The sequence below is a fragment of the Pundamilia nyererei genome, unplaced genomic scaffold (genome assembly GCF_000239375.1).
Source record: "Pundamilia nyererei isolate P.nyererei 1_Seehausen unplaced genomic scaffold, PunNye1.0 scaffold00319, whole genome shotgun sequence".
In the NCBI taxonomy this organism is placed as follows: domain Eukaryota; kingdom Metazoa; phylum Chordata; class Actinopteri; order Cichliformes; family Cichlidae; genus Pundamilia; species Pundamilia nyererei.
In genome coordinates, this window is record NW_005187720.1 from 373,053 (window position 1) to 387,105 (window position 14,053).

Genomic DNA, 14,053 nt, shown 5'->3' on the forward strand with positions numbered 1-14,053 from the left:
GTGTGAGTCTGTGTGTGTGAGTCTGTGTGTGAGTCTGTGTGAGTGTGAGTCTGTGTGTGAGTCTGTGTGTAACCTCTTTGTGAACAGGTGTTGTTAAATGATGCAATAATAATAATTCGTGATTGGTTTGATGGAATCAGAGTCATAACGTTTCACTTCCTGTGTCACTTCCTGTAACGATGGAGGCGTGTGATTCACTTGCTGATGATTGGTTGGCTCAGAGGTAAACATTGTGCTGTGTGAGGCTGACAGAAAAACGCCGGCGAGTGTGGGCGTGATTAGTCGGTCGGTTTTTATCGGCACGTGCGTTCACTTTCTAACGTCTAACAAAGATAAATGAAGACATGGAGGTCAAGGGTCATCCTGTCGGGGTCAGGCCTGTCTCGTAAGTTAACCCCGCCTCCACAGCCCATGGTGACCCAGGGCGACTCCCGCTCCCTCACTCGCTGATCTGTCCCATCTGACCGGTGCTGAGAGCTGAGTGTTTCAAACTGTGGAGCCAAGCACGCATGACCTCTGACCTCTGACATGGGTGCAATGTGGAAAATCGTTTTTGTTCCAAATATCTGAGAGAAAACGTAAAGCTGCACGACTCAGCAGGTAACGATCTTCTAATAGCGATGGTTATTAGAAGCTCGCACAGTGAGTCTAGCCCCGCACCTGTTTAAACCACACCCCTCATTCGCCACGCTCTCACCTGTATGTTAGTATTTGTTAATGTGTTTGTGTGTCTGTGGTGTCTGTCTGTGCGCTCAGAACGTCTACCCCTCCCGACGCTCCACCCACACAGACGACTCCGCCCTGTTCATGGTAAGAGTATGGCCCCACCCCCAACAGCTACTAACTGATTTTCAGAGCAGGGTCGCTCGGGTTTGTGTGCAGAAGCGTTTGGAGGACAAACTGCGTCCGCACTGCGTTTCCTCATCGTGCTGTTATTTTGTAAATATATTTATCAGCTGCTCAGTGTTGTGGTCTCGGCTCGAGCGCGTGAAACTCGTCTGGGTGTAAATATGTTTTACGTGGTTGATTATCGGGTTCGTTTTCATCTCGTGGTTGGCTTCTCGCCGCTGTATGAACCACGTGAACCGGCGGCACGGTCAAAGTTTTGACGTCGTGACATGGAGGAGCTCCAGATCAGTGACAAACTTGAATGAAGGTTAAAGGTCGAGGTGAGAAACAAGCTCTCATTTTAGCGTTACGCAGACAGACGTGTTTCTCTCTGTGGATCACTTTGACCCCACGCTCGATCGCACTGGAGCCGTGTTAGCCTGTGTTAGCAGAGCGCTCTTATTTTGAAAAAGCACACAAACCCGAGGGATTCTGAGGACTGAATCAGCATGAACACACCTGTCCACCTTTCCTCTAAGCCCCACCCAGCACCACCTGTCCTTATCCTCTCCCTTTACCCCTTTCCTATCTACTCCTCTGGGCTCTGAGTGGCTACTGTGACTGTGGTGATGACATGTTAGTCTATAAAGGGTCACACGGTGCGTCCATAAACTGGTTTAAACTGGTTCAGGAGTAACCCGAGCAGCAGCGGTTACTCTCTCAGGTTCAGTTTGGTCTCTTTTCAGCATCTACTTCCTGTCACATGGTGATGTTTGTCTCCGCCCAGCAGAGACCCTCGTTGTGAACTTTAGTTTAACAGTCTGGCCGCTCTGCTTCTGTAGCATCATCACGTGTCAGCTGACCTCATTGTTCTCTAAACATCACCGACGGTGACGGCGGCGCTCGCAAATCCTTAGAAAAACTTTATTGTCACAGCCAGGAGAACAAACACTGATCGTCTCACTGGAGCTGAAATCGTTGGACCCAGAGGTGATTAACGCTGTGGGTGTGTCCCGTGAGCATCGGCACTTCCTGTGGAGAGACTGAGGTGGTAAAGTTTGTGCGACGCGTTTCCTGAACCTGCCGAGCTGTCGGAGCTTAAATTCACTGAAACAGACGATGAGCTGAAAGCACCTGCACGTCATTAACACCTGAATCTCTGCATTAACTACTTCTTCTTCTCTTCTTCTTCTTCCCCTTTTCTTTTTTCCTCATCTTCACTTCCTCCTCAGTTTGCTCCTCCCCCTTTCTTTTTATCTCCGCCCTCGCCACCTTCCTTCCTGTCTGTCTGCGTGTCTGTCTGTGTGTCAGTGTGTCCTGGTGTTTGAGATCGACTTTGACACAAACACGATAAAGAGGCGACCTGGCTCACACAGACAGGTGACACACGCCTTCCACGCGTCCGTCCCTGCTGGACGCAACGTTCACTGACATCACTGCTCTTCCTTTCTTTTTATTTGGCCCCTCCCCTGTCTGTCTGTCTGTGTCTCAGTCTGTGGCTGGACTGTCTGTAGACGGCTGTTATTCTCACACTTCTGATAGCGCCACCTCCTGTCTGCTGCAGGTACTGCACTGTGCATGCTGCACTGTGTCCGCATGCTTGACCTTCAAAGTGAGGCAGTTTCTAGGAGGCGGAGTCAGCGGTTTGTCGTTACAATATTTCATTAGCAACACCAGGTGTCACTGGGCCTCATTCGCAAACCTTGGACAGGTAAACGTGGGACGGTCCTTTGAGGTGTCTCGCTGCACGTCGTTTCTCTTTGGTCTGTTTCAGTTTGCAAAAAGTCGAAAAAACCAAAACAAACGTGGTGATGTTAACGGGGCCGAACGGCGTTGGACATGGCGACGATCGTAGACCAGTCGTCTGTCAGGTGCTGCCTGTCTGCTGACTTCCTCCTTCTCTATCCGTCGGCGCTCAGGTCTTTTTCTTTTCGTTTTTTTCACGAGTCTCAGGCTATGTCCACACGTACCCGGGTATTTTTGAAAACGCAGATTTTTCTATGCGTTTGCGCCTTTCGTCCACACGTAAACGGCGTTTTCGGTCACTGAAAATGGAGATTTTCAAAAACTCCGTTTTTGCGTTTACGTGTGGACGAGGTAAACGCAGAAAACGCAGTGTCAAAGGTGTGCGCCACGTTGTTTCGGTGAAATGAATTTCTACAACACTGTTACTGTTACTCTGCAGTGTTTACATGCGTACACACACACACACAGTTACTGTCCCTCCACACAGACGACTCAGTTCTGCTTCTATGCCCCATCTTTGTTTACTCTTTCCCACCCAGGCTTATCGACTTCTGATTGGCCAACATTTCTACACGGCTAGAGATATAGCGCCACCTGCCTGTTCCTAGCAGCGTTTTCCTTCGTGTTTGGCTTTTATGTGTGGACGGGATTTTTTTGTATAAACGAAAACGGAAAATCTTCATTTTCAAAAATACCCGTGTACGTGTGGACATAGCCTCATTGTGTTTCAGTCCGGTGTTTTTAACCGCTGCCGTGGAAGCCGAGCGTCCTCTGGCGTTCTTTCTCATTAAAGTGAGAAATGACTGTGATTCGCTGTCGTGTTGTTCATGTTTCACGTGTGTGATTTTGCTGACGCGTGTTCGGTGAATGAGGCCCGGTGTCCACTGCAGGACGTCCCAGTTACAGACGTCATTTCACTGTTTCAGGAAAGAAGTGGTCTCGGCCCCGCCCCCAGAGCAGCTGTTTTTGTTCAGTCACATGATCAGAAATACCTGTGAAGAGTACCTGAGTGATTCCACTGAATGTTAATCAGTATTTTACCTGAAATGACATCATTAGCGTTGACACACCTGAGCAGCCTGGAGCTAGCAGCACACCTGAAGCTCGCTGCCTCGCACTGACCTCCAGGTGTGTCCAGCTGTGTGACTGTGTTGTGTTGTCCCACAGGGTGAGGACCGAGCTGCTCTCTCTCCTACAGGTAAGACCGACAGTTTACCGAAGCCCCTCCCCTCCCCAGTGTTCGCCTGCCTCCCGCTCACACCTGGATTTTCTCTTCTTTCAGCCAATCAGTCGCCGTCTTACCCCAGCTCGGGGGGCGTGGCCTCCTGTCGAACTACCAATGTGCGGCCAGAGAGCTTCCTGTTCCGGCTCGCGCAGAGGGAGGAGAAGAGGAAAGGTGAGGTCCTGTGGGGGTGTGTCCTCAGCCTCACTCACCTGTCAGGTGTGCTCTGTGTGACTGCTGTTCCCTCTCTGTCCTCCAGGTGACACCTCTGCTCCTCCGAGCCAGGAGGAGGCTCCCGCCGCTCCTCCTCTTGCTGCAGAGGACGTCGAGGTGGTGGAGCAACTCAGGAAGGTGCGTACCTGGACTCACCTGGGTGGGTTACCTTGTTCACAGGTGACTGATCTGCCCTCTCTCTCCCTCCAAGAACATCGAGGCTCGTCTCAAAGTGTCACTGCCGAGTGACCTGGGAGCAGCCCTGACGGACGGCGTGGTTCTCTGTCACCTGGCCAATCACGTGAGGCCGCGGTCCGTCCCCAGCATCCACGTCCCCTCCCCTGCCGTGGTGAGTAAAGTGTTAATGTGTGCGCTGCTGTTCAGGTGTGCCCCGCTGACTGTCCCGTCTGCCCGCAGCCCAAACTCACCATGGCCAAGTGCCGCAGAAACGTGGAGAACTTCCTGGAGGCGTGTCGCCGCATCGGAGTCCCACAGGTACCATGCACACCTGAGCGATGAACGAACAACAGCAAATCCAAATGTTCCCCATCAGTCCTCCTGCCAGACGAGCCGATGCCTTTAATGAAACGGGGCCCGCTGGGGTTTTTATTGAGAGTGACCTTTGACCCCGGCTCGGAGATTTCAGACACGGGTTCGGCCTCTGCTGCTGACGCTGTCATTAAATCTCAGTGCGATCTGCAGCACGCCGCCATGACTGATGGGGCGGGGCTGGGTAGTCATAAATACGCGTGCGGTTTATCATAACGAACCAACCAATCGGGCTGGACGACTGATGGTGAAGTTTGAAGTTTCTTCTTCTACTAACGCCTCTCTTCCTCTCTGTCATCGTCCCGCCTCTCATCGCTCCCTTCCTCCTTCCGTGCGTCTCTCCTCTGTTCTTCCTCCACCGTGTCCATCTCACCCAACACGCACGCACTCAGGACCATCTCTGTTCAGTGGGCGACGTCCTGGAGGGGAAAGGGGGCGGGGTTTATGCCACAGTGGAGGTGCTGCTCTCCATGGCTCCTCCCCTGGTCAGCCTGTCCCCTCAGGTCCAGCTGGCCGGCTTCGCCCTCTTTTACCTGTCTGTCATGTCGGTGCTGTGTGCCATTTATGTGCACCTGGCGCCGCACGTCTGACGCCGAGCGAGCCGAGGGCGATCTCGCCAAGTTGCACGCAGCGGGCGTGAATTTATCCCAGCAATGTCCCCCTCAGAGTCTCCGTTCACCACAGTGACGCAGGAATCCTGCCCTGGATCTGTCGTAGTACTGCCACCTTTCAGGTTTAGTTTAGCACAAAAACTGGGCCGAGGAGAAGAGCCTGGCTGCGATTGGTCCGTCTGTCTCCTGACGTGTGCAGCGGCGTCTAGTCTGTAGACACGCCCATCTGCGGGACCTGACGCTGCTCCTGAGGCTCTGATCCTGGCCCTGTGGACGTGTTCAGGTCAAAGGTGAAGACTCAGATCAGCGTGGGGCGATGCTCGCCACTCGAGTTAGAGCGTCTGTCATCGGCCAATCAGCTGTGGGCTCAGAGGAACATCCGAGCGAGTTCACTCCAGCAGCTGGATCAAATGCTCTCCCATATGCTTTGAAATCATCCATAAGCCGTTCCTCTCTCACCTGTACAGGTGTGCGTGTCGCAGCCTCCTTGCTGATTAACAGAAACATTTTCTGCTGACGACGATGAACATCCAGCCCCCCCCCGTGACCCTTTGAGTGACCGATGCTCCGCCCAGTGGGCAGGTAGAAGGCGTGAGGCACAGCAGAGTTGAGTGTTTGAGCCAGAGGACCATGTGACCCCTCAGTCGGACCTAGACGATCCCCCAAAGCTCGCCCTCACGCTCGCGTCCTGCCTGTTGGCGTTCTGCCCCGTGCCTTACGTTCCATTTTTTACTGTTTGAAGTGTCAGCCCCTCCCATCAGAAACACGTCTCCCTGGAAACGACCTCTGAGCACCACATCAGCGTTTCACATGTGGTCTGATGCCTGCATTGACCTCCCGGGTGGCTCTCCGGTCGAAGCGCAGGAACCTTCAGTGTCACCTGTACCGAGGCTCTGGAGACTCCTCCCACTGCAGAACTAGCAGCAACCCCCACAGGTGTGCAGGGTCAGGACACCGACCTGTGATGGCCTCGCCATCGCTTTTATGTCTGTGACGGTGGAAACTCGAGCAGAACAAAGAGGCATCCTGCAGTGGGAGGGGACTCGGCCTCAACGTGGGCGGGTTTCCTGTGGCTCCAACCGGCCGGAGCACGCCGAAGCGTCACAGGATGGGATTGTTCTACGATGAAGTGTGAGGATGAGGATGTCTGAGTGTTTTGTAGACCTGTGCCTCTGCTCTGTTCCTTTTAGAGCTCCATTAATAAAGTTCAGTAAAGCCGCTCGACTCACTTGTCTGTCTTTCAAACACACCTGGAGGCCTTTGCCTCCTGATTGGTTTGTTCCATCGATGCTAGCAATGGCCGCTTCATCCTCTTCACAGAGACCCGACATCAGGTAACACAGTCAAGGTGTAAACTGATGTCAGCACATTAATTTCATGCTTCATACTCGCCTGCAACCCACCGACACTGGACTGGTGTCCTGGTGGAAACCAGCTCCTGCCACTGCAGTCGGTCCACTGGTGTGGCCCAGGACACCTTAGCAGAGCTTCTAGCACGCGTGTTGTGAAGATGACGACACGGCAGTGCCTTATTCTTCCTCCACCAGCAGGGGGTGCTCCCCTCTCTGTAAGCATGAGTGCGTGATTCTGATCCGAGCTTCCTGACAAGTTTGTGCTGCAGTCGCTGCTTTCAGGCCTCACTGAGCTAAACTCGGAGGTTATTGTTAGTCAGGTGATCGATTAACCTCAGTGCTGATAAACTCCCATGTTTCCTAGCTGTGTGGAAGGTGTGCTGATTGGTGCGTCACCGTGCAAATGTGTTGGAGTTTAAATCTGTACGTGTTTGATGGCAGCCGGCTCAAAACTGACACCTGCCGCTGTGGCACTACACTTCCCATCCGTCTCTTACTTCCTTCTGTCTCCGCCCCCGTCTTTGGCCCACAGCCTTCTGTTCAAAGCTCTCTCACCTGTCTGCTTCCATCTGCACACCCCGCCCCTTCTTTCCTCCTCCTCCTCCATCATTTTTGCCGTTCCTTGTTTTCATCCTTGCGTTGCCATGGTTTCAGTTATTTTACCTGTTGATTTCGTTTTCCATCCGTTCCCCCTGCCCCTCGCTGTGTCTTCTTCTGTGGCGTTTGTCTGTGCAGAGTCAGTTGTGCCTTCCTCTTCACATCCTGGAGGAGCGAGGGCTACCCCAGGTGGCCGTGACCGTCGGCGCCCTGCTCAACCTGGCCCCGCCCCGACACTCCAGCACCACAGCGACACCCACGACGCCATCAACCCCACCGGGGCCGTCTGTCACCATCTAGCCATATTTGCACCCCATTTGTACCAGCCAATCAGAGCTAAGCGTCTCTTAAAGCCTGCATGATGTCATCAGAAAGTGTCCGAAGCTCCTGCAGCAGGGGGCTGGCACCGACACAATACCACAGTGACGGGTTCTGAGCTCCTATTGGTCAGTGCTGTATGTATGGAAGCCCATTTCGGGGGGGATGCTACCCAATGACCTCGGCTGAAATGAATTTTAAAGTAAAAGATGAATCGAATATTTAAGGTCGTGTCTGAATGACAAAAAAATATTTCACAGGTGAGACCTTCAGGCACCTCATAGGTGCAGGTTCAATTTCCCACGGCCACTTCCTGCCCGCTCTCTGCTGACTAATAAAGGCTCAGCGCCCCCAAAATACAAAGTAGAGTAAAACGTTCAGACGTTTGCAGCAAGTGTGTTTCCATTTGTGGGCAGAAATGGGCTTCCATCCCACCTGTGCCGTCGCTCTGCAGGTGAGGGAGTGGCTGATGAGCAGTGATGGAGACGAGTCGAGCTGAACTGATCTTTACTCTTGCTGCAAGGTTTGTTAGAAATCAGCTTCTCACAGGTGGAGGTTTCACTCTGGACCTATTACACTCATCACAGATGACAGAGCTGCAGAGCAGACCAGATAGGAAGGAGCAAATAATCTGACCAGATTTTAATGCTGTACCTGGTGTAGGCGGAGCTAATCTACTCCATCTGCTGATTATTACAAGTGATAATAATGAGGGCCCTCACCGTGAAACCACATCTGCTTGTGTTTGAGCAGCGGTCCAAAGGAAATCCTCCACGTGTGACAAGGCGAAAAGACAAGCCCCCTGAGTCTGAGGTAAAGAAGGTAAAATGATCCTCTGATGTCAGAAAAATAACCCAGATGCAAAGTGGGAGGTAGTTTATTCTACTTGTCAAGTTTTCTAACGGGTGAATCCATGCAGTTCAACATCTGTGTGACGTTAGTTCTACATGCATTTGGTTACCTGTGTAGGCGGAGCTTAGAAACTAATATGCATAATTATTGAGCCAGTGTTAAACACAGACGACTCAAAACCATAAAACTGTTAGGTGGATCGTTCTGCTCATTCCAACGTTAGCTCTCACAGAGCGGCTTAGCATGAGTCCCCATCATCTTGAGCCTCAGCTCAGCCGCTGTCTCACACAAGCCGGTTTAGCTCCTCCGCCTTTAAACGTGCTTTATTCTGATTGGCTGTATCTCACAAGCAGAAGACTTGAACAACAGATGGGTGGAGCTTTTCTCTGTGACATCACACAGATCAATGAATAGAAAAAAAGCCTCATAATTCCCAGTAGCTGCAGACACACTGAACTTCCTGTTTAACATGAACATTTGCCACAGAAACAGGAAATGAGAAAGGGAAAAGCACTTTAATTTAAAAAAAAAAGTATTTCATGTTCTCAGTAACATCTGATTGATCAATAAAGTCTGAAACTGTCCGGTCTGCACACTGAGATACAGTTGCAGTGCTACTAAAGGCTAACGGAAGCTAACAGCAGTTTTGTTTTGTTTAAATAACACTAATGTATCTTGTGGCTAATATAGCTTAAAGTTAATATTGGCAAAGATAAACTTATTGTAAGCTACATTTAATGGCTAGCGGTGACCTAGCTAAGATGAGTGTGCTTAGTTTAAAATAATAATAATAAAGAGAAAACTATTCCCAGATTACCCATCGCTAACAGTGACGATTCTGAATTTGCTTCAGTCTGAAAATGTAACTGACTGTTAAGGCTAACACTATTAAAACAGAGTAAATGTGTTGGATCACGCTGATCATGCTTGTCATGTTTGCAGAGACACAGGCTGATACTTACGTAGCAGTCTGTTAACAGAAACCAGCTAGCTGGAAGACTAGCTTGAAACAGGTAGCTATAAAAGTATCGTGATGAGTTCAGACTTAACATGAACTACAGCTAGGAAGTGGCCTAAGCTAACGAGTAAGCAGTAGTCTAAAATTGAATAGACTCTCTGCTATCTCTGGGTAAGACTATAATAAGACTAACTTTATGAACTGTTAGATAACAGTACTTAATATTATATATGTGACACAGTTAGCTTTAAAAATACTGACATTTCAAAAGTTCCGTAACTATTTTAACATGGCTAACTGCTGAAGAAAGCTAACACTAATGGTACTCTTATGTCGAGCTAACCACAGAAGGTAGCTAAGATAAAGTCAGGTAAAGCTAACAGCTTGTTTCTAATCTGAAAACGGTCGACGATCGCTTAGTTTATAGCATGATTGCTAAATGCTAATGTTACAGTAGTGGGTTTGATCGTGCCCAGTATTGTCAAAGAAATTATTTATTTTTCCTTTTTGTTTTTTTTTTATAGTTTATTTAGTTTTTTTTTATTTTTATGCTTTTAGTTTTGCTTTAGGTGGCGGGGCCTCTGCCAGTCTTGCATTGTGGGGCACTCACCCAAATTTGAGCTACTTGCTAACAGTAAATAATATCCCAAAAGAAGCAGCAAGGACAAAGTGTGGTTCAGTTCGGCTCTGTTCGTCTCCAACTGTCCTTATTATGGTAAACACCTTCATCTCGCCGCTGATGAAGAGGAGGATGTCGTCTGTACAGTTTTTACTCATGTCCTTGTGATTTAGGTCAATCATGTGACCTGGCTTTGTGATCACCTGATCAGACCTTTGTCACGTGTGCAGCTGAAGGCGACTGGGTGGTTTCTGTTGCATGCTGGGACATTTTTCACCTTGTAAAGGTGGCCCGACTGTTGTGTACAAATATATCCTGTAAATAGAAATTTACTGATGATGCTCTGTATATGAGGCCGAAACCTGGGTGTTACTACGACAACAGAGATGTTTGTGTTGCCATGTCAACAATGGGGGGAGGGGGGGGGATTTCTTCTCCTGTCAGTGAAGTAAGCAAACAGCTGCTGTACTGTAATTTTATTTATAAAAGTTCGTCTTGACAACAGTGATCAAAGCAATACCTGCTCAGCGTCTCACTCCAACTGGAGCTCCAAAAGGCTCCAACTGCACAAACACAGTCAGGAGGTGCAGCTCAGGTGAAGCAGACTGCTAGCAGCTACAGCCGCTTGTGTCACCATCCACCTGTCAGGCAGAAGCCACACCCCTAATAATGCAAACAGGTGTCATGAAGGGGCCAGACCCTTTGTGTATCAGGCTGTAAACATGTGTGTGGGGCTGACTCACTGCTGCCTCTTCTGGACATTAGAGGAACTGCAGCACACATCCTGCCATCCTACAGTGGGTGTGGCCTCTGTGTACAGTGATGTCATGAATCTGAGCTGCTGCTGCTTCACTAACCGGAGGAGAAGACTGTGTTTATAATTTAAACTGTAAAGATGAGTAAAGGGGGCTGGTGCTGTGTTCAGGTGGCGTAGGACATCAGCATGCTGACACTACACTAAACACTTGCTGAAGCCTCACTTTGTTTCTCAGTCACCTGAACAGAGCACAAGAGCACAACTTGAACAACCTGAATTATGACAACTAGGCTGGGCCCCGCCCCCTGAACCACCTCCACCAATCAGCTCATCTTAACTGGACTCACCTGAGATCTGAGTGAACCTGATGGGGACAGGTGTGGTGGTTTAGAGGTTTCAGAAAGGTGATGGTGTACAGATGTTTTCTTCTTCAGGCGCTCGTCTTGTGGCAGCAGCGGGTCACGTGACGTGGGCGGCTGTTTTTCCACTTGTGTGTTTTTGCTGTTTCAGTCATAAAATAAATAGAATGTGGCTTTGATGCTTTTATTGTCTCAACACCGCACACAGGAAGTGGTGAAAAACATGTGGCCAAAAAACAAGAACACCATCAGCTGATTGTGTTCATACTGTAAATGTTTCCTATGTTTTCTGTTTTTCTCTCCTTGGTGTTTTTTTGTTTTGTTTCTGTGAATAAAGTAGAAATATTTGTCACAGGTGAACGTCACGTCTGCAGCTCTGTTCCCGGGTCAGGACGCTGCGACAGGAAGTGCAGTCTAATATAACGTAACACCGGTTTGTGACTGAAAGTATTCATGACTCCTCTGGAGAACAATAATCATGTTTCACGGTAGGATTTTGTGACATCTTTTCAAAGTATGTTTGTAAATCAACCAAGCGACAGCGTGTCACATCAGGGCTGTTTATGAAGAACAGTCTAACTTCACATTCTTTAATGACACGCAGTGTGTGCTCTCATTGATGCTGTGGTGTCCTGGAGTGAGGTGTTCTTAAACAGCGTGGTTTATTACAGGACGTGCGGCAGCATCCTCACAGGAAGCCCTGAGGCCCCAGATAACATTGTGCTTTAAACTGTGTCATATCAGACGCAATAATCACACCTCCCAAATACTTGGCTCTGAATTTCGCATTTATTTAAATTCAGCTTTAAGCCTAAATCTTCAAACACTTTGGCGACAGTGGGAAGGAAAAACTCCCTTTTAACAGGAAAAAACATCCGGCAGAACCAGGCTCAGGGAGGGGCGGGGCCATCTGCTGTGATTGGTTGGGGTGAGAGAAGGAAGACAGGATAAAGACATGCTGTGGAAAAGAGACAGAGGTTAATAACAGGTGAGAACAGAGAGGGCAGCATCATCAGCTCACTGGAAGGTTCAGAAGAAGGTCAGCTGGTAAGGAGCGACGGCCCAGCCCTGTTGTTGACGATGAAGGTCATCTGTTTAAGGAGTGAGCTGTTGATCAGTCTTCACGGATCAGTGGGCAGGTGTGTAACCTGAGCCTCAAACACCTGCTTCACTGTGAGATGAAGCAGAGCTTTAACGTCAGGCTGTTTGAGCCTCCACCAGTTATCTGGTAAAATGGCCATGTACCATCTGGTGGTGACCTGACTGCCAGCTCCATGGATCACTTTCGATGTCGAGGTCCATGTGAAACAGAGAGCTGATGATTTCTTTCCTCTGGTTGCAGGTATGCCCCAGGGACCTGTCCTAGGGCCCCTTCTTTTCATCCGCTTGGACACATTTTCGTAAATACAATATTCACTGTTTCACTGTTATGTTGATGACACCCAGCTTTATTTGTCCACTAAACCTGATTCTGCTCTCCCCCCGTCCTCCCTCACCCTCTGTTTAGCCAAACTAAATTCGCGGTTCTCTTACAATTTTCTCAAACTAAATAGTAACAAATCTGAGCTCCTCCTAGTCGGCACTAAACAAACGCTATTCACAACTAATAGCTTTTCTATTACAATCAATAACTCGCCGGTCTCCGTTTCCCCATTTGTGAAAAATCTGGGTGTCATCCTTGATAGCACTCTATCTTTTAACTCCCACGTCAATGACATCACTGCATATTTCTAACATTAATCGTCTCCGTCCTTTTCTCTCCCCACATGCCGCTGCCATTCTTGTTCATAGCCCGGTCACTTCGCGGATCGATTACAGCAACTCTCTTCTTTTTGGTCGTAGTCAAAAATCTGTCCATCATTATATTCCTCTAATATGTTTGATGGTTGTGTTGATCTGTGTGGGACTGGGGGGAGGGGGGGCGTTGTGGTTTTTTTTTCATATATATGTGTGTTTATTTACTTAGGAAAATGAAGAAAGGTTGATTGTATTTTGGTAACTGCAAGTACTGTTGTTTTCTTTTTTCAATAAAAAATATTTAAAAAAAAAAAAAAAATCTGTCCATCAGCTTCAACGTGTCCAGAACTCTGCTGCTCGTATCATCACCAGGACCCCTTCTATGCACCACATCAGCTCTGCTCTGCAGCAGCTTCACTGGCTTCTGGTTAAATACCGCATCAATTTCAAGACACTTTTGTACACATTCAAGGCTACCCATCATCTCTCGCCTTTATACCTCTCTGACATGGTTCAGATCACCGTTCCTTCTCTGTGTCTCACATCCTCCTCCTCTCTTTCGCTTTCCATCCCTTCCCCCCCGGCTAGCCACCGTGGGGCGCAGGGCTTTCTGCTGCTCTGCCCCCCGTCTTTGGAACTCCCTCCCTCCTGAGATAAGAAACATCACTTCCCTCCCTCTTTTTAAGTCCAGACTCAAAACTCACCTGTTCACATTAGCCTATTCCACATAAATTTTTCCATCCTGCTACTTTAATTTGTTTTATTTATTTGCTCAAAGTTTTATCCTTATTATTTTGTAAATTGTTATGTTTGTTGTTGTTATTGCTTGTGTACAGTGTCCTTGAGTGTTTTGAAAGGTGCTTTCTTAAATAAAATTTATTATTATTATTATTATTGTTATTATGATTATTTCAACTGTTCCAAACGCTCTTGTGATGAAAGAGTGGCCCATGGTTTCCTCATTAATGAGTGTTTATTCATCATTATATGAAGATGCAAGAGCCAGGGATAGAAGCACATTTTACAAGACAACATAGGAGCAACTAGAAAGTGCATTTTCTGAAGAAACTGCAGTGTGAATGCTTGAATCTGAATGTATGAGCTGAAATGAATTAATTATTGAATATTAAGCTAAAAATGTTGAATGAGCTGGAAAATACAGAGTTTGATGTTCACACAGAAGAAGTTGGAAAATAGCTGAAAAGTTTTTAAATTAAAATTAGAAAAACCTAAGTAATGAGAAAATACATTTTCGAGTCAGAAAACATCTGAAAGAATATTAAAAGGTCATATTCTTTGAATCACTGAATGACTAAAATGTGATCCCTCCACTTG

At 48.2% G+C, this 14,053-nt stretch overlaps 1 protein-coding gene across 3 annotated transcripts in view; it reads left to right on the top strand.

The window, feature by feature from the left end:
• The window catches only part of lrch3 (leucine-rich repeats and calponin homology (CH) domain containing 3), a 15,208-nt gene extending 7,606 nt beyond the window's left edge, over window positions 1-7,602 (top strand). Inside the window, exons 14-20 of one of the 3 annotated variants that reach the window (XM_005751630.1) lie at window positions 757-810; window positions 3,742-3,772; window positions 3,857-3,970; window positions 4,056-4,147; window positions 4,221-4,358; window positions 4,427-4,504; window positions 7,257-7,602. In XM_005751630.1, the coding sequence (XP_005751687.1) occupies window positions 757-810; window positions 3,742-3,772; window positions 3,857-3,970; window positions 4,056-4,147; window positions 4,221-4,358; window positions 4,427-4,504; window positions 7,257-7,418 (669 nt within the window). In that variant the 3' untranslated portion in view covers window positions 7,419-7,602. Of the gene's footprint in view, window positions 1-756; window positions 811-3,741; window positions 3,773-3,856; window positions 3,971-4,055; window positions 4,148-4,220; window positions 4,359-4,426; window positions 4,505-4,950; window positions 6,388-7,256 lie in introns of those variants that run through there. The other 2 variants (XM_005751629.1, XM_005751631.1) reach the window with 2 other exon arrangements.
• The last annotated feature ends 6,451 nt before the right edge of the window (window positions 7,603-14,053 follow it).